The sequence below is a fragment of the Myotis lucifugus genome, unplaced genomic scaffold, assembly GCF_000147115.1.
Source record: "Myotis lucifugus unplaced genomic scaffold, Myoluc2.0 scaffold_53, whole genome shotgun sequence".
Taxonomy (NCBI): Eukaryota; Metazoa; Chordata; class Mammalia; order Chiroptera; family Vespertilionidae; genus Myotis; species Myotis lucifugus.
Window position 1 is genome coordinate 4,782,644 of NW_005871101.1, and position 21,192 is coordinate 4,803,835.

Sequence of the window (21,192 nt, forward strand, 5' to 3'; positions counted from 1 at the left end):
TTTCTAAATTTGTACCTTGAAAATTCCCTTTATTAAAGAATCTTGGAACGGTGCCAAAGTACAAATTAATTATGTTGTATTAGTATAAAATTTGAAGGGATTATTTTCTTCATACTATGAAAGAGACACACTTGTTGAAGAAACCAACGGAACCAACCTTTGAAATAAATCAAGCCCTGACTTCCCTGGTAGAACACAGTGATAACCTGACTTAGATCTGTGCTTCCGGGACTTTTCCACTGAGTGCCCCGTAAGGCAGCAGAGAGTGAACTCGTGTTTAGGAAATTAGAGATGTGTTCTCACTTTCTTTAAAGCCTATACTTTTCATTTTTTAAAATAATTTACACTAATCTATTTTGTCTTCATCTTTGCTATTTTTTTAAAATGTATCTTTATTGTTTTAAGAGAGGAAGGGAGAGGGAGAGAGAAATAGAAACATCAATGATGAGAGAGAACCATTGATCGGCTGCCTCCTGCATGTAACCCACTGGGGATCGAGCCCGCAACCCCAGCATGTGCCCTGACCAGGAATTGAACTGTGAGCTCCTGGTTCATAGGTTGACACTCAATCAATGAGCCACTAGGGCCGGGCTCCATGTTTGTTCTAATATAAAAATAAATTACATGCCACCAAGTAAAATTGGTTCACTAGGAAGTGGTACCATGATTATCCTTGGGTTGTTTTCCTCTGACAAGGCACAGTGTGGTATTGTCCTAGAATTTAAGAAACATGCACAGCAGTTGCCTAGGAGATAGATGATATAAGATTGAGTGCTGTACTGGTCTGCAATTGACTTAGTTTGCAGATTTTTTGCTTTAGTTAATATTAAAATTATTTAATCTTTTTCTCAATATAGAAAAATTATGAAAAATTTACCGAGAAGTATTTTTTATAACATGGGAAAAGTAATTTGGGATTAGCAAAGTATGGATGATAATCTAAAATTTAATTTTTCACACACTCTCTTGCATGAACTGAACTGCTCTAAGTTTAGGGGGCTGGTATTTTGTATCTTTAAGCACTCATTCAGAATTTAAAAAGAAGTTGATTTAAATTTTTTTTTTTCATTTTAGGCAAGACGTCACAGAGACCTTCAACAGCAAATTTACCACTTTCCACCTCTGTTCAAAGCAGTTCCAACTGTAATTCCTCCTTCCATCCTCCACCAAGAAGTGCCCCGGCTCAATCATTGTCTAGAGCTGCTTTTGAAATTTCAGAAATTGAGCACATTGATATTACTGACCACGATGAGCCTTTTTCAGACAACACTGCTGACCAACAAGCCTTCGACAGCCTGGAAAAGGAATTGAATGGGCTGAGAAATCTTGCAGGTAATGCTGGGTTTTTTTTTTCCCACTGTAGACAATGTTAACTCTGCCCTCTGCCTGATTCTTCACATCCTGCTCCAAGAAAACAAGCTAACAAACAAAATGTCTTTTCCTTTACCTCCTTTAACCATCCAAGTTCTGTGTCTGTTTTCCTGAATATCACTTGAGGTCACTCTGAAAATGTTGTGTGTGGATGCCAGCCACACAAGAGATGGTCCCCATAGGTCACATGATACCTAGTTCCATTGTCTTGCATAAGAACCTTCATGTGGACAGGGGAAAAAATTGTTCTTCTTTCTGCAAACCCACTGAATGGCTAATCTCTGTAAGCTGTATGAAAGCTGCTGTCCAACATCCCTGTTGGAGAATTAAGCTGTTAGATGTTTTAAAGCAGTATTTCTTAAGCTTCACCTTATACAGAGAGCCTCCGGGGATCTTGTTAAAATGCAGGTTGGGTCTCTGTATTATCTGGGGACAGTCCCGAGATTCTGCACGTCTAACAAGTACCCAGTTGAGACCGATGCTAGTAGTTGGCTGACCAGTTTGAAGAGAAATTATGTCTGTGCATTCTACTTCCTAAACCTCCGTGGATGGAGAATAGTAAGTCATAGCCACATTCTTGAATTCACAAAGGTCTGGTTCAGGAACAAAACATCAGGGGAGGAAATCTTAATATTCGCCAGAAAGTTGTTCACTCAGTTTGATGGAAGCCGCTGCAAATCTAAGAGGCAGGCCAGAAACTTCTCAGGGCCTGTGGATTTCACCCATGGCTCCTCCCTTGGTTGTTTTAGTGATATTTACCTTAGAATAATGACTTAGCTGTTTTCTTAAAAGAGGATACATCTTGGTTTTGAAAAATTCAAGCAATACAAAGAAATACAAAAGAAAGCCTAAATCCCCACAAAATTTTACTATTCTGAAAACAACTATTATTAATATTTAATGAGCTTCATTTTAAACTTCTCTGCTTATATCATAAACATACATATAAGAACTTATAGTTAGGAGGATAGATTATAGGAAATATAATAATAATTTTATAAAAATAAACTTATATTCTACATAATTGTTTTTAAAGTTATAAATTTATTTACCCAAAGTAATAAAAATAATTGAACTGAAACTAAAATAAATTGTACATTTCAAATAAGTTTTTTAAATCACAAAAATGTTTAATCACAAAAGGCAATTTCATGTAGTTCGAATTAACATTTTGGAATATTGGCAATTTTTATGGTCCAACCAGTAAATTTAAAAATTAAGGAAAAAGGTAAAAATAAACAGTAAGCAATTGAGACCATTTTTTCTTTATGATTTATTTTAGACAGTAATAAAATATAAGAACTCATTTATTTCTTATTTTTAACCACATGTGATTATAGATAGCATTGAATACATCTCTGTTATAGTGATATTATAACTTTTCATTTTTTCAAGGTATCCTTTTATTTCTTCTTTCTTAATGAAAATTCTTATGGATTAAATGATCAGTACCAGCATTTTTGCTGTGACTTCCCAATTTTGTGCCTTTTTTAATCCTCATCTGAGGAAATGTTTATTGATTTTGGAGAAAGAGGAAGGAAGAGAGAGAGAGAGAGAGAGAGAGAGAAAGTGAAAAACATGATTGGCTGCCTCCTATACATGCCCAGACCAGGGATTGAACCTGCAATTTAGGTATGTGCCCTGACCTGGAATTGAACCTGCAGCCTGTTTAAAGTATGAAATTAGTGGATCACAATTTTTCCCCTTGCACTTGGACATTTCTCTAGTCTTCTGTCTCTGAATATGTGCTAGTTCATCCTTTAGCACAGTTTTCCTTTTAAATTTTGTTTGCTTGAATGTGATTGTCAAGTAGCTTTTCCCCTAAGTAGGGCTCATGGTAGCTCAATTTCTTGAGTTTTTTCATGCTTCAGAATGCCTGCTACCTTTATATTTGAATGGCAAATTGGCTGAGGGTAATTTCCCTGAATCACTTTTATCTTAAACCTTGTACATACTGACTCATCATTTTCTGGGCCTGAATTCCCCTCTGAAGTAGTTTGAGGTCACCTTGATTCTTTACTTCACCCTCTCTCTTATTTTCTCACTGGATATTTGAAAAAAAATCATATCTTTGAAACTCAGTAACTGAACGAGGATTGTTTAGTTTTAATAATCCAGCCTTTCTTAAAATAGAGGGTTCTCTTTCTGTCTGCAAAATAAGTTCCTCTTTATTTTCAGAGAAATTTTCTGCTATTGTATATTTAAATTGCTTTTCTGTTCCATTTGGTTTTCTCCTGCTGAGAAACCTATTTTGTTTATGTTGGATCCTCTTTGTACAATGCATTTACTTATGTTTTCTTCAACTATTTAATTCATTTTTTTAAACTTTCTTTGAATTTACTGTGATTCTCTCAAGGGTAGCTTCTATGTCAGAGTTACAGTTTTCAGTGCGCTATAGGCTGGCTATTCCTTATTGATCAACATAATAAATTAGCTCTCTAAAGGAATTGCTTTAGTAATTTTTTACATTGGTATAATTTCAAACTTACAGAAAACTTACAAGAATGCAAAAATCATACAAGGAACTTCTGTATATACTTTATCCAGTCACCACCTGTTTGGCTTTTGCCCCCATTGCACATAGGTACACACACACACACACACACACACACACACACACCTCTTTTTTTTCCTGAACCATTAAAGAGGAAGTTATAAACATCATGATCCTTTTACAAAAAAAAATTGGGGGTACATTTCCCATGAACAAGGACATTCTCTTACACAGCCATAGTAAAATAATAAAAATTCGGAAATTTAACATTTATGTAATAGAGTCTCTAATACATAGTGCATATTTAATTTTTAAAAATTGTCATGATGTTCTTTATAGCTTCTTTTTACCTGGTACAAAATTTAATCCAGAAACAGATCATCATTTGATTTTTTCCTTTTTTGCTATCTACCATGTTCGATCTTTGATACTAGTTTTGCTCTTTTTAAAAATATTGTTTTTGCCAAGCTGGTATTGCTCAATGGTTGAATGTCAAACCATGAACCAAGGGGTCCCAGGTTAGATTCCAGGTCAGGGCACATGCCCAGGTTTTGGGCTCGATTCCCAGTAGGGGACATGCAAGAGGCAGCCAATTGATGTTTCTTTCTCATGGATGTTTCCTTTCTATCTCTCTATCCCTCTACCTTTCTCTCTCTCTAAAATCAATACTAGTAAAAACGTATTTTTAAAAAATAGTGTTATTTTTACTTTTTGTAGCCAAAAGACTGATGAGAATTTTCTTATGGTCTTTATCTGTTTTCTACCACAGTGTACAATATTCATGCACTGGGGGGCGGGGGGTCCCTTAGCCTGGCCTGCGCTCTCTCGCAGTCTGGGACCCCCAGGGATCAGGCCTAAGCCAGCAGGTGGACATCCCTCTCACAGTCCAGGACCTATCGCTCCTTACCGCCCGCCTGCTCACTGCTCCTTAGCACTGTGACGGAGGTGGGAGAGGCTCCCGTCACTGCCACTGTGCTCGCCAGCCATGAGCCTGGCTTCTGGCTCGCCAGCCATGAGCCTGGCTTCTGGCTGAGCAGTGTTCCCCCTGTGGGAGCACACTGACCACCAGGGGACAGCTCCTGCATTGAGCGTCTGCCCCCTGATGGTCAGTGCACATCGTAGCGACCAGTCTTTCTGGTTGTTCTATTGTAACAGTCACGTACCCTTTTATTATAATGATTCTTTGCATGCTATGGATTTGTAGATTCTGGTTTGTTTGTTTGCATAGCTAGTTGCTATCATTTCTTTGTATCTTACTTGCTCATACTTATTGTGGGTAGCTTTGCTCATATCCTCTGTCTTTTCTGATATAGTGAGAATCCATTTTTCTTAAAGTGCTTTATACCTGCACTGAGATCTGTCAGTTTTCTCTTTGGAGCTATACTTGTGGGTTGACTATTGCAGTCTTCTGTATCCTGCTAGCTCAAAGTCCCGGAGAGGATAGATGAAGGGGTGGGGAGCTCAGCTGCCTTTGTTGGAGGATCTAGGTTCTCTTATCTTTTTTAAAAATTGTATTAAATGGCAAATTTCATTGAACCTGGTTTCAAGTTCATTCTGTCCCTGTGGGGACACCTATAGGTTTACAATTTACTTGCCTCTACTTGTCAGTACTTTTGATATTCTCATGTTCCTATTATTAGCATATTGGGTGGGAAGGGGGTTGGGGTGAACAGCAGTAACACTCAGCTACATCTCAATTAATCTTCTGTTTATGTCTTTGCTTGCCCCTTGTCAAAATTTATTATGTCAACTTGTAGCCCTTTCTTTGTGTGGTTCCTCTTACAGTTTTTTAAAATATGTTTTTATTGATTTTAGAGAAAGAGATGGAGTATCAATGAGAGAGAAACATTGATCGGCTGTCTCCTGCGTGTCCCTTACTAGGGATCTAGCCCCAAACCCCAGCATGTGCCCTGACCACAGGAACCTGGAACCTCCTGGTTTATGGTTCTGTGTTCAACCATTGAACCACACCAGCCGGGCTGTTCTGATTTTATTTTAATTTTTCTGCTTTTTCTATCTATTTCCTTATAAGTTGAGGGAGGAGAGTTTATGATTCATCTTTACCCATCTGTCCTTCATTTGCTTTACTCTAAATTTCTAAAAATCAAATGTAAATCTTCTGGGAGGTAATACACTGAAGGCAAATTGTAATATAAAGCATGTCTGGTCTGACCTGGGTCTAAAGGGTTAAGTTTTTAATCAGAAAATAAAGGGTTTCTTCTTTTGATAGATTGATAAGTTCCATTATTTACAAATGAAATCCAGTACTTACAAACAATAGTCTTATTGTATGTGTTTTTCTAACCACTGAGATTTTTTTTTAAATTTTTAAAATATATTTTATTGATTTTTTCACAGAGAAGAAGGGAGAGGGATAGAGAGTTAGAAACATCGATGAGAGAGAAACATCAATCAGCTGCCTCCTGCACACTCCCTACTGGGGATGTGCCCACAGCCAAGGTACATGCCCTTGACCGGAATCGAACCTGGGACCCTTCAGTCCGCAGGCCGACACTCTATCCACTGAGCCAAACCGGTCAGGGCCCACTGAGCTTTTTATTTGCCTTTATCACTCTCATTCTTACATGCTTCCCTTTTGCCCTGTGTCTCTCATCTTCTCATACACCAACCCCCGCATTTTCACTGGAATACATAACTTTTCACATATGAAAGCAAGCCTATGGCCCAGGAGCAGGAGGCCGGCCATAGCTTACACACACTTGACCCCGGCACAGCTCTCTTTTCATTTGGGGAGATTAGCTTTGGATGAGTTCACAGCTTTGAGGCACTCTCCTGGAGCTGAGGATGGAAGAAGATGGCACATCAGCGGAATCAACCCCACAGTCAGTGAGGTGACAGATGCTGGAGTGAAATCAGGCCCTATTCTAGAAAATTCACTGATTCTGCACAAGGTTTTTGTATTCTGTTTAGCATCAATGGGCAGAAAAATTCCACCCACATTTTGCCACTTATGATTCAATCTGGTAAAACTTCTGCGATTTGGTCTCATGCAGACACAGCTACACAATTTGATGCTTATACAAATGTAAATGTGCTCACCTCCCTGTGAAAGCTGTGTTTGTGAGCAGCTAACCTTGACCCATTTCCTGTTAGCTCTAGGATGCATCCACTTCCCTAAGTTCAGTGGCAAACAGCTTGGCCAAGGAGCGGGGAGAAGAAAAGACAGAAAATAACTATATTAAGTAAAGTGTTTCTCCTCTGATTCAGATTGCTGCGGCTGATATCAGAGCCATTTCAGAAGTAGGCGAGGTGGGCACAGCAGGGTATGCCTGTGTTCAGACACAGCTTCCTGCTGAATCAGGAGAAAAGGGGCAGCAAAGCAGGGGGGTTGAAAGCTTCCAGGCTCTGGGGGGGGGTTGGCATGCGGGGACCAGAGGGGGGAGCTGGTTCTGAGATAAAACACTCCCTTACTAGCTTTGTGACACTGGGCAAATTATTTTCTTAATCTCACTTTGCATCAGTTTCTATGTATGAAAGCTGGGTTTAGTAATAGGCCCTATCATAAAATTGTCCAGTGATTGGATTTGAATTCAAATGTGTATTAAATATTATGTTTACAAACATTTATTTCTGTCTACAATAAGGAGTTTGGATGTCATTCTAAGAGTCTTGCCAAGCCACTGGGGGTTTGAAGTAGGGACACACACACACATAAACACACACAAGCTAACTCAGCAGTGCCTACGTAGTAAGTCCTGGGGAAAAAAAAATGTTCAATTGTATAAAGAATCAGTGGGTGGTGCTTTCTACATACAGTAAGGTAAGGTACTCTTGGTAAGTCTAAATTTCAGGGGAAAATATCTAAAAGCTATTTTTATTCTATAACTATGTTTTCTTCTAGGCTGCTTTGAGGATTATAGTTAGCTGTAGCTCATGCCTTCTCTCCACACATATTTTTGTAAATAATACTACAGTAATTTCCTTAATAAGCTCAACATATCAGTATAACCTACTTATTAAGGCACCTTGACAGGTTTCAGATGTTATGACCTAAAGAAATTTGGAAAGTATCAGAAAAGGTGCATTATGAGAAAGTAGCAGTAATGAAGTGCTTTAAGGCATGTGCTTTTCAATAATTAAAAATGATTTGTTTGCTTCAAACTCATTCTGACTTGTGGTTTAACCGCCTTAGTTTAACAGCCTTGTTGGTCCTTCAATTCCCATGCAATCGTTGTGTGAGTTTATAGATAGTTAACTGAACCAAGCAATTAAAGAGAGGAAAGCACCTTCTTTTAAACAAGAAAGACTAAACATCTACCTGATATTATCAGATGTGGCCAGCTGTCTGTGATGTAAAATAGTGAGTCAGTGACTTCCTATGTAATTGGAGCCTCTGTTCATTGGTTGACCATCAAGCATGATATTAACTTGTAGAAGGCCTACTTGGGGTTTATAGTTAGCAAATTCACTAGATAAGACAGCCAAGTAATGATGGGCTAGAATGGAAATCTTTTTGCTTTGGAGCAACTTTGAATTTCAGGGAATAAATGGAATGCTCCATATAAGTGAAAGTCAACATATTAAACATTTTCTGATATAAGGAATATGAACCCATTCAATGAGTAATAATATTCATTATTTGTTTTTCTATATAATACTAGAGGCCCGGTGCACGAAATTCATGCACTGGGGAGGGTGGGGTCCCTCAGCCTGTCCTGCACCTTCTCCAATCTGGGACCCCTTGGGGAATGTCCAACTGCCGGTTTAGGCCCGATCCCACAGGGGCCTAAACCGGCAGTCGGACATGGCTCTCGCAATCCGGGACTGCTAGCTCCTAACTGCTAGCCTGCCTGCCTGCCTGCCTGCCTGATCGCCCCTAACCACCTCTGCCTGCCTGCCTGATCACTCCTAACTGCTCCCCTGCTGGCCTGATCACTCCTAACCACCTCTGCCTCGGCCCCCCACCCAGAACCCAGGCTTCCCTCCCCTGGCTGGCCACAGTCACCTGGGCTTCCCTCCCTCTGGCCACCCGCAGGCGCCCAGGACCAGGGGAGGGCGGCTTCGCCCGGGCCGCAGCCACAGGTGCTGGTGCCCAGGATATTGGGCAGGCGGCCTGCTTCGGCTTCTCTTCTCCCAGGCCACAGCTGCAGGCGCTGGCACCCAGGACTGTGGGAGGGCAGCTTCGCCCGGGCCCGGCTTTGCCAGGAAGGACATCTGGAAGACGTCTAGTCTAATTAGCATATTACACTTTTATTAGTATAGATTGCTTCATTTGCTCTTCATAGCTACTTTGGGATTGGACAGGTGCTATTTTTTATTTCCCCTTTGTGGGTACTGGCTCTGGGCATGGTAACTGCCATGGTCTCCCCTTTGTACATAAGCGCCCAGGCACAAACCCAGGTAGGTCTGTCCTATATGCCTTTGTCTTACCACCATATCAGAATGCCACTCAAATGATTTGAAATCCTTACTTCAAATCAATATTGTGACCACTAGAGTGGGAGAGGGTGTGGGCAGAATGAAGGTAAAGGGAAGAAGGTTTAGGGGGATAAACAGGCGAGATCCAGTGGCAGAGCAGAAGGGAAACGGAGGGACAGGAGAGCAGGAGGCTGAAGAGCTGGGGAGGGGCTCACAGGACGCAGAGCGCATGTCCTGGTTGTCACATCCTCCTAAACACTGGTCATTCGTAGCTATGCTGCACAGTCCTTTAGAAATGCTTGTTGTTTTTGGTTCTTTATGTAAATAACCATCTGCTATTTTTCCATTCTTTGAAGTTTTTAACTTTTTAATGTTTTTAAACTTTTAATGTTTCTGTGGTCCTTCCTTTATTCTTTCCTTTATTTCTTTACTCATATTTGATTATTTTTGTGTGGAATAAAGTTATATGAATATGTTTTAAATTACATGAGTTTTAGAAATGCACCCTAGAAGTTTACATTTAACCAATATTTTTGTCTAATTCTTTTTTAAAATTAAATTTATTCTTTTTCCATCACCATTTATCTCCCCTATACCTCTTCCACCTCCACCCTAGCAGTCCATGCTCCCTTCTCCGTATTATTGTATTTCAGAGATATTTCAATGATCAGAGAATATTCCCTTACTCTAGGGATAAAACATCCATTTTTCAACTATCAGCTGACCTGACAGTTATAAAGTAAAATTTTCAATATAAATATCAATGCAGTTTTCCTCGCTCTCTATTAAAAGGTCAGGAGACTTGGGTTTTTGTACAATTGACCTTTTAGGTTTAGCACAAACTAACCTGCAACAGGACTTTATAAGCAGTTTTATATTTTTTCTGTCTTGAAAAGTCAAGTGATGTCACCTTTGCACCTGTTACCTTGACAAGATGTTCTGAAATAGAATTCTGAGAATTAATAATTATACAAAAAACCAGGCCCATTTTATTTGCACAATTTAAATTAGTTCTGTGTTCATTTAATTAAAACTCAAATACATAACAGAGATTGAATACCTTCCTGGTGGTATTCTTCAGTTCTAAGCATCATTATTGAGTTTTAGTACCCTAACCCTACCAATTCAAATCCTGAATTGACTATTTTCCCACAAGTAATATTGCCTATCATTGGGTCATGTAAAGGGGCGTGGCATACCCATATTCTTTTACTTAGTGGAAAATTGGGAGAGTAGATAGTGGCATAAAGCTAGAGAATTAGATTCTGGGACATAAAGTACAGTGGGGCCTTGACTTACGAGTGTCCCGACTAACGAGTTTTTTGAGATACCAGCTGTCTCTCAGCTGATTTTTTGCATTGAGTTGATAGAGTAATTTGAGTTAACAAGCTCCTTAACGAGCTCCTTAATGAGCTCGGTCTCTGAACGAATTAAACTTGTAAGTCAAGGCCCCACTGTATTTTATGACATAGGTGAGCTAAAGGAGCTCAGGTCTAGTTCTAGTTCTTCGACTATGTGTCTGTGAGAATTTCAACAAGTTGCCAATTCTCCATGGGCCCTTAATTTCCTAATTACCAGCAAGTGGGGATGAGACAAAAATTTTAGCTGAGAAATCTTTTGTTTTTCCTCCAAATTAATCTTAATTAATTCAAATTATTCAAATGTAAATAAGACCAAGAAAAGCCCTCCTGATTGCTTTAGCAGTAGCTTCATCCTTAAGCCTACTGAATTTCTCCATGTATCAGAATATGAAAGTCAGTGGGCTAAATAATTTTTAGGGCACTTCCAGTTATACATGCCTGGAGGTCTATCTTACCTTAGAAGAAATAATCTAAGTAACTTCAAATTAATACTAATGACCAAAAAAACCAAAAAAAATCTCTTCAGTCAAGTATATGATACATTGTGGTTTTGATTCCGGTTGTTTTTCCGGAGCAGGATGCAAGGGTGATTTCTCTCCCAGGTCCTTGTCCAGATGGATTCAAAGAATGAAGCCATGGACAAAAGGTGGTAGATGAAAAGGGTGGAATTTTATTGGAAGCAAGTACAGACTCCCACTAGGGAGGAGGTTCCAAGGGGGTGACCCACTAAGCTCCTTTTTTCTAAGGTTTATAAAGGCTGCAGTTCTTTGTCTCTTGATACTCTCTTCTCATTGGTCACTCTTTTGCAGAATATCAGCTTCAAAGCCCAAACCCCACATGGTACCCCCCTTCCTTTCTCTCCCGCTTCAGTGGTAGAATTCTCTATCTCCTGTGAAAATCTGTTTTCCTCTTTTTCCAATTTGTTGGAATTTCTCTATCCTCTGTGAAAGTTTGTTTCTTTTTCTCCCCATACCCTGTGGCTTTTCCTTATCTTCTGTGAAAGGATGTCTTCCTCTCCCCTTATCCTGTGGCACCTTTTTTTCTCTCTCTGTGAATGTTTGCCTTTTGGCAGCTCCAAGCCCTCACCTATGCCTTCCTCCCCATAGACCCTCTTTATTTCTAAATCTCCCTAAACCGGCCTATTTTATCCCTAAAACTCCTTTCAGTTTGGTGTCTGGTCATTCTGATCAGGAGGGTGTTTACTTGGCACTGTCATCAGAATGAAGGGAAGAGGAGCACCCAGGAATTTTAACAATTTTAAAAGTCAGCATAACCTTATGTACAAGTTAGATGACTCTTAGAATTGTATCAATGACAGAGAGAAGGCATTATGGCCTTTATAACATAGTAATCATTTCTTTTTATACTTTACTTCTTGGTAGTTTATATAAAGACTAGAGTCCCAGTGCATGAAATTCATGCATTGGCGGGGGGCGGGCGGGGAGGGTCCCTCAGCCTGGTCTGCACCCTCTCCAATCTGAGACCCCTCTCAGATATCCCTCTCACAATCCAGGACTGCTGGCTCCTAATGGCTCAACTGCCTGCCTGCCTGATTGCCCCTAACCACCTCTGCCTGCCTGCCTGATCACCCCTTACCCCTCTGCCTGCTGGCTTGATCACCCCTAACTGCCTCTGCCTTGGTCCCCGCCACCATGGCTTTGTCTGGAAGGACATCCGGAAGACATCCAGTCTATCTGGTCTAATTAGCATATTATCCTTTTATTAGTATAAATATGTTTGCTTATATTTTTGCTCACATAACTTGCACTATTTTTTCTTACCTAGGCTGAACCATAGGCTAGCTTTACAGAAAAGGAGAAGATTTAAGACTTCTCCCCTTCCACATACAAATGGTTATTTTCTACCCAAACAAAGCCAGGAAGCAAAAACAAACACAAAAGGGCAACTTTGCCAAGACTAACATTTGCCTCCCACTCTATGGAGGTAAAGCTTTTATTTCTTAGAAGACAAAAAGGGATAATAAAGTGTTTAACATTCAGATAAGTTGAGGAGTTGACAATATTCTAGCTTTAAGAGGATCACTTGGTTTTCTTTGTAATTTTATGAGTTCTCAGGGCATTGGACACTTTTCTTAGGTATAATGTATATTGTAAAATTAATATCGCTGTTGGAAATAAGTCAGACAGAGAAAGACAAATGCTATGTAATATCACTTACATGGGGGTCTAAAACAGCCAAACTCATAGAAACAGACTAGAATGGTGGTTGCCAGGGGCTTCGGGGTGGGAAAAACTGGGAGATGTTGATCAAAAAGTACAAGATGAGGAGTTCTGAGTATCTGACATACAGGTGGGGATTGTAATTAATATTACTGTATTACATATTTGAAAGTTACTAAGAGAGTAGATTTTAAATGTTCTCACCACAAAAAAGAAATGGCACTTATGTGATGTGATTGAGGTTTTAGCTGACACTATGGTGGTTATCATTCCACAATATATGTTTCAAATCAACACATTGTACACTTTAAACTTAAAAAAATGTTTCATGTCAAATATATCCCAATTAAGCTAAAAAGTAAGATCAGGGGATTTGCTAAACAAAAAACCAATATGGTTAAAGTGACTTGATACCGATGCCCTAATCTGGAATCTCAAAACAAATTTACCTCATTCTGTGACCATCCTACAAACATTAGAAACTTTAGAGATGATACAACATCTATGATCCTCTTTATACTACTTATAGTTTACTCTGGATACAATGTCAGAGCCATATGCTGTGCATTTGTTTCTTGAATTTATGTGTTGACAATTCATGAAATGAAATATTTCAGATCCTTCGGAAAAAAGTTACAGCCTAACCTCAGAAGAGTCACCAGCCTTCAACAATGATTCGCTGAACATAAGTCAGGCTACCCTAGATTTCTTTAAGACCTCACATTCCAGGGACCCTTGTGGAATTAAGGAACTGAGGTAGGTTATATGTAAACATAATGCATAGTAACAAATTTGGACAAGCCCCAACTAATTCTCTTTGCTATGTGAAGAAAGATTGTCCCCATGTGTGTACTTTATATGGCTATTCGTGTAAAATGTTTGTGTCCTTTGCTGACCTATTGTAGGGATTTAGTAAAAGGCTTATGGAGGTGTTGCTTTATTATGAAGTATAACAATTACTTATAATACATAAGTATATAATTCTCTGCTATAAAACATGTCAGAAAACTGTAAAAAATGGAATTCAATAACCACCCGGCATTACTTTTTAAATTGAAAAGCAGTTGCCTTACTTTCATTAGTTAACCTAATACTTTTAATTTTAAATAAATTTTAATACTTTGCATTAGTAGAATCTTACTCAATGTGAATAAAGTTTTCAGAATACAATATTGAGAGGTTTCTTTCTTGAAATCAAGTCCATGCTGTTGATGATAGCATAATTCAGTTTGTTACCATTTTACTCGTTCCTCACATAAGGTAAGAGCTTTTAGGAATGGTGACCAGTTTATAGGGAACATACTAATATACTAATAAATGCTTAAGAAATGTAGTTTACCATGTCACTCTACTATTGACATACTGGAACTCCTTGTAAAAAGAGGAGGGTTTCACATAGGTTTGTGATAAATGTAAATAAAAGCCCCTTTATTGTAAATTTCTTTGATTGGTTTGAAGTCTGATATTGCAGTAAAAGGAAAGCAAGAGTTTTTGTTTGTTTGTTTGTTTGTTTGTTTTTTGAAGGAGGGGATAATTTAGCTGTGGTTCTTGGCTTTTTGCATTTCTAACACTAAAAGTTTATTTTTAAAAGGGGTAAATCTAGAGTTGCCATTCCCCCAACCCCCCACCAAAGTAATTAAAGATAAAAGAAACCTACCACTTACTGTCACCACCGTTTCATAAAATAAAGAACAATTAGTACAAACACGTAAGGGGAACACATTAACAGAATAAAACACTGTGCTTTAAAACTAAGAATGTCATGAAAATGTCATTACCAGTGAACATTTTTATTCACAGTTAGATCTGCACTGGTTCACAGACGAGAGTGTAGGCTCTGCTATTTAGCCAGTGTTGGACATAAAAAAAAATCCAAAGAACAGTTATATCCATCATGGAATGTTAGGCAAGTATTTTATATTTAGTGCCATACATGGACTGACAATTGAGATCATTTAAACCAAAACATCTGAGTGGTGCAGGCCCCCCACTGTTCCCCACTCTACCTCTTCTCCCACTCTGGAATCTTACACGCTGGAGCCTCCAACAGAGCTTCCTCTCCACAATAAAACACAAAAAATAAAATAACTCAATAATTATTGTCATTCATTCTGGTTTTGGCATATCTTGACTGGCTATCCACATAGTCCTAATTTACTGTACACAAAAGAGTTGATTTATCTGGCAGTCTACATTCATTGGGATCCTATTAAACAGCCAATGTAATGATGAATGTCCTTAATGTTGACCCCGAGGCTCAGCAAGTTTCCAAAGTGCCCTCTGAATCATCGGTGAAAGACACAGTCAGAGACTGTAAAACCTTCTCTCCTTGGTACCACTGTGGCTTTATTTCTTGGGAGAGGGAAAATGACGAGAATTTCTCATTAAAAGGAGGCTTGGTATATTGGGCATGTTGAAAATTATGGCCCCTGTCTGAGGCGGCCCCCTCCCATCTGCCTGCCTCCAGTGACTTCTACGTATGTAATATTGATCAGAAGATAAATGAAGAGTTCAAACCTAGTTCTGTATATTGTGTATTGATCTTTTAATGTATTTCCAGCTTTTCTGAAAAAGATACTGAGATTCAGTCTTTCCTGACACTTTCTGAAAGCAGCAAGGACGAGGAGGAAAAGGACTTCCTTGACAAGCAACATGTCATCATACTACCATGGCCGAAGAGCACCTAAAGGTCATTTTTTCATCACTTTTTACTTTTTGTACCCAAAGTAATTGGAAAAAAAGTTAACAACTAATAAAAGTAACCAAGCAATTACTTCTCTAGTGCTGGAGATTTTCATTAATGTTTCTGGTATTTCAAGATTTTCAGACTAATAAAAGTTAATAAAATTAAAAGTTTAAGGACTTTTTCTTCCAAATAATATATTGTGTGTCAAACAATAATCTATATTGCAGATCCTATTAGTAAAATTTGGTGAGTTTAGAAAAGTAACAGTTGCCTGCAGGTGTGACTCTGGTTGAGCGTGACCTATGAACCAGGAGGTTGTGGTCGATTCCCGGTCAGGGCACATGCCTGGGTTTTGGGCTTGATCCCCAGTGAGGGGCATGCAAGAGGCAACTGATCAATGATTCTCTCTCATCATTGATGTTTCTATCTCTCCCTTTCCCTTTCTTTCTGAAATCAATAAAATACATAGTATAATAAACTAGTGGCCCCATGCATGAAATTCATGCAAGAGCAGGCCTTCCTTAACCCCCGGCTACTGGCACCAGCTTCCCTTTGGCACCTGGGACCCGGGCTTCCCTCAAAGCCCAGGCTTCATCCAGAAGGTCATCTAGAAGGATGCCTGGGCTAATTAGCATATTATGCTTTTATTATTATAGATAACAGCTAAATCTGTGTTTATAGAACTTACCATAGACTACAACATAATTACATTTAAAGTAATACTTAATTGTCAAATTATATTTTAAGTAGTTATGTCATCAGTAAGAGTACACATTTGAGGGCCAAGTAATACTTGGCAGTATCATTAAGTGTGTCTGGAATCCTTTTTTTACTTTGATAATTATAGGTATTTTTTGTTTTTTTCTGTTAGTGTTTTGGCATTTATAGAAGTTATGATAGCTTCAAAAGTTGCTGCTAGAAAAAAACAAAACAAAAAAGGGACCCCAAATAAGGAGGAAATAATACTTTGTTCTCTGTTCTAGTAAAACACACACACACAAAAGGTCCCCAAAGCATCTTATTTTAGGAGGGCCAGTGTGATGGTTAATTTTATGTGTCATCTTGGCTAGGCAATGGTACCCAGATATTTGGTCAAACATTATTCTAGCTGTTTCTGCAAAGGTATTTTTAGATGAGATTACCAATTAAAACAGTAGATTTTTGAATAAAACAGATTACTGTCCAGTCTCATGCAATCAGTTTAAAAGCCTTAAGAGAAGAAAGACTCAGATCCTTCAAGGAAGAGGGAATTTTGCCTTCAGACTTCCTCCAGACGCAGGTTGCAGCATCACCTCTTCTTGAGTCTCCAGACTGCCAGGCTGCCACGTAGATTTTGGATTTGCCAGACTCCACAATTGATTCTTTTTCTCTGGAGAACCCTAATTACTACAATCACTTTAAATGACTGCTATGATAGCCAATGAAAATAGCAGTTACTTGGGTTGGTGGGTGTTCAACGTTTTATAGGAACAGAATTCAGGTTCTCAAGAGCAGAAGAATACGTGGAGAGAGACTTTTCGGACTTTTTAGGATGGCTTCCCTTTAAGGAGTTTGTGGATTTATCAGAAAAATATCCCTGCAGGTTGGTTGTGCCATCATTTTGTCTTCTTTGTGATTCTGGATAGTAAACCCTTACACAAGACAGATGGCTGTTGAGTGTAAATTCATCTTTGATCCTCTTTCCACGGCATCGATAAATTGTACTGACATTCACACACATCATTTACTGAAAGGATAGAAAATGATGAAGAAACCTATAGCCATTGGTGTGTCTTTAAATCTAAAAATGCCCTTTATTAAAAGTGATTAACATAAATGAACAATAAGAACTCAGCAAAGTTAATTATACTATCAGAATAAAAAATTTCACAAAAGAAATATCTTAAAAATAAGCGTGTGACTCTCCAGTATTTTTACTGTCTTCTGGGCACTTCCTCTGTCATAATCCTGTAGAGACAACAGTGAGTCACCCTTGAATCTTCATCATTTGTCTCAGAAACCTCCTGGCATCTTGTCCTGAGGCTGCTAGCTTTCTGAATTATCTGTAGCTAAAATGGGGATTGTTTGTTCAAATACATTATTTTTCTTTTTAGCATGCTTGCTCAGGTTTAACGTTTCTTGACTCTCCCTACACTCCTGTGCTCTGAGACAACATCATCCTTATAGTTCTGATGAAGAAAATTGTTCCTCTGGATGCAATTTATAAAACTCATGTTTTTCTCAGACAAAGTGGAAGATGTTTTCCTATTCTCATTAGGGAAGAGGACCACCAGTATTCTTTCTGTGTTTTCACTCATAGCTTGAGTCATTTATAAACTAGCTCAGAAAGACGTTTTATAAGATGACATTGCCTTTTACAACATAAGAATTTTAAAATAAGAAATTAAGCTGATAATTAGTTGTCATCAGTGCATTTCTGGCCAGAATTTGAGATGAAGAGTGGACCATTGCCTTTGTCATTTATTTTGCAATATGGCATTGAAGTGAAACATGAGGGTCCTCTGTGCAGAGCAGATCAGACTCCCTTCTGTCTTTATTTGCTTCCCATAACCACACATTTAGAAAAGTTCCTTAATTCCTTTGCCATTAGCCTAATGAGGAAATAAAAACTAAATAAGATTAGAGCCTGTGCCTGAAGCGGCTGTGATGTGTTCTCTCATTTTGAAGCTCAAGTTTAAAATTGCTTATAAGGCATGCATCCAGTTCTGACTGTGGGATTGAGTTACAGACATTCCAGGTACATCATAGCCATGTTCCTGCTACTAGAGTTAGTAGGGTGTGCCTGTCACAACTATTAGACAAACAACCACATGATATTACATGCATGTTGGCATTTAGTAGTTTATGTTCAGATTTGCCTGGTGGTATAATAGGCTTATTAAATTTTGTAATTTTACAGTTCTGGACATACACATGGTGGAAACAAATTGACATTAAATTATATTTGACTAGGGGCCCTGTGCACAAATTTGTGCACCTTGAAAGGAACTGTGGGTCGCGAGGCTGTGGTGGGCACAGGGGCAGGTCTCGGCCCACCCTCCGTGCCCCTCCTTGGCCCCTCCTGCCATGGCCCCTGGTCCCGTGTCTACAGGCAGCCCCGCTCCCACTGCCACCACTCCCACATGCTAGCCCTGCTCCCACCCACTGATGGCGCGGAGCAATTGGGGCTGGTGCCAGCAGCAGGTGCGAGTGGGGACGGCAGCCACCACTCCCACCCACTGACAGCACCGGGCGCTGGCAGCAGGTGCGAGCAGCGGCTCCAGTGCGGCAAAAAGTGCAAGTGGGGCTGACGCTGGCAGCAGATGTGGGCGCCAGCAGCAGGTGCGAGCACCAGGCTGGACCGCCATGCATAGGAGCAAATAATTTTCAGTAACCACCAGAGGCTCGCCCCAATGACAGAGACTGACACCCCACTTTGGTCTGGCGCCCCCACTCACCTGCTCCACCATCCCGCTGTGGCCGACGCACGCCATGTTCAGTGCACACCTCCTGGTGGTGTTTGGTTGTCCTGCCGTTTAGTCTATTTGCATATTAGGGATATATATATATATATATATATATATATATATATATATATATATATAATTTTAATCTGTTCGATATTTGTTGAAGTCCTTCACATCTAGTCCTTCACATCTGGTGTGTCACCTAACACAGGCCAAGGGTACACTACCCTTAATACCACTTAATGCTGTGCCTTATCTGTGTGGCAGACAGAAAAGTGTTTTTGAACAAATGAATGTTACAAAATGATTCTGATACTTTGACTAACATCTTGATTCATAAAAAAACAATAACAAGAAAACAAACACACTTCTCTTTGTCCCTATGATTCAATTGTTGGAAAGATCTTGAGCTATGTTTATCTCATCTTGTTTTTGGCCACGTGCTATATATTTCTCTAAACTTTCAAAATATAGAGACTTTCTCTACTTTCTATCTAAATTCTTTTGTACTTTTCTGTTATTTTTAAATGGCATCCTAATTTTCCCTTCATGGTACCTATAATTATTAATTTGTCTATTTATTGAATGTATGTCTCCCATTAGACTACACATTTCATTGCTATGTCTCTTTTGTTCACTATTATACACTTAACCTCTTAGCATAATCCTAATTTAGACTGGGTGGTGATCAATGATAAATGAATGAATGAATGATCAGGATCTAACTGATAAGTCATCTCAGTCCCTAACTTTTCCCAGGGGAAGGCAACATGATGTATGTAGAGGAAGAAACAGAGGTGATCAGCTAACACTGTTTACTAACTGGCAGATCACTTATTTAAAAGTGTTTCTTCCTCATGCATTAGAGAAAAAGATACTGACATTACTTAGCTCAGAAAAATGTGAAACACTTTAGGCACTGCAACATGCTCTGCCATGTTTATCATCACTTTTTATGAATTTAGGGTAGAGTTGTTGAATCAAGAGGCAAATTAATGGATGGGTCAGTTATTGAATTCAGAATCAAGTTGACATAAATGATTCACAAAAATCACTGAATATCGAAAACAATGCTTTCAATGAGCAGGGTGATTAGATTGAATGATGTATAAAGCTGGCACTTATGTTTAAAGCTAAATATCTAAATTCATCTCATTAAAAATATTCCTGAAACATTGTTCACTATGTTTATAGATTTCTTCTGTTTTAAAAATTCAGAGTTTTTAAGTGTTAAAATTCTACCTGTGCTTTATAAACACTCTGTGCATGGTATTTTTCAGAGAGGAGAAATTTTAAAAACATACTATTTATACCTCTCCAAATCTGTTTTTATGGGATATTCTGTTTCAGCATAATTTTCATCTCTGGTTATTTATTGCTAGCCACATTTTCATAAGAGCAATCTTTATTTCCTCAGAGTTCATCTCTGCCTGTATTTTATCCCCCACCTAAAGTCATAATTCTTTGTTAGTGACATCCTGATTGTTTGCTGGGTAAATGATTATGATGTTGCAAACAAGATTATGACTTTAGCTGGGAAATAACCAGCATGCATAGATGAACTCTAAGGAAATAAAGATGTTCCTTTTTTAATGCAAATGTCTTTCATAGTTAAGGAAAAGGAGTGGATATTCTTAATGTTCTCTGTGAAGTGACAGTTACATTTACAGTGAAAATAATTGATTGATGGAGTTATCTTGTGTGTTTTTTTCAAATACAGATAATATACAGTAACTATACAGAAACATAGTTCTGAAAGGTCTCTCTATTTGCTCTTATTTCTGAAAGAAGGAAGCCATAAATATACTTAGTTATACAGAAAACAAATACACAATTTTCTAGATACAAATGCTTAGAAAGATTTCCCAGGGGGGAATATGTACTTCACCCTTATTTTAAAATTAACTAAACCTTATATATTCAACAGAAGTTAAGTATGAAAGAGATGTTTAGGGTAAAGTTTAATATAATTTCACATTTCTAAGGTAATCGTCATATTTTTATAGAAGGATCATTTTGCTTCTTCAAACATGGCACAGTTCTTAACTTTTGTACTTAAAAATGAGACCTACAAGTACAAGTGGGAGGTGAACAGATGCATCTTTAATTTTTCAAAGTAATCATCACATTTACTTTCTCCTCTGACCCCTTATAGCCTAGTTCTGGGAAAATAGCTTGGAAGTTAGGCTATTGAGTCAGTTAGAATTTGGCTTAATTTATATTACTGGAAACACCAGCAACAAAATAACAGCAGTGGACAGAAGTTCTGAGAGCA

General features: G+C 38.6%; 1 protein-coding gene across 2 annotated transcripts in view; it reads left to right on the forward strand.

Moving 5' to 3' along the window:
- The window catches only part of ZBBX (zinc finger B-box domain containing), a 91,314-nt gene extending 75,842 nt beyond the window's left edge, over positions 1-15,472 (forward strand). For both annotated transcript variants that reach the window (XM_023753918.1, XM_023753919.1), the window contains 3 exons: positions 1,075-1,332; positions 13,403-13,541; positions 15,346-15,472. In XM_023753918.1, coding sequence (XP_023609686.1) covers positions 1,075-1,332; positions 13,403-13,541; positions 15,346-15,472 — 524 coding nt within the window. The remainder of the gene's footprint in view (positions 1-1,074; positions 1,333-13,402; positions 13,542-15,345) is intronic.
- Positions 15,473-21,192: the final 5,720 nt, after the last annotated feature.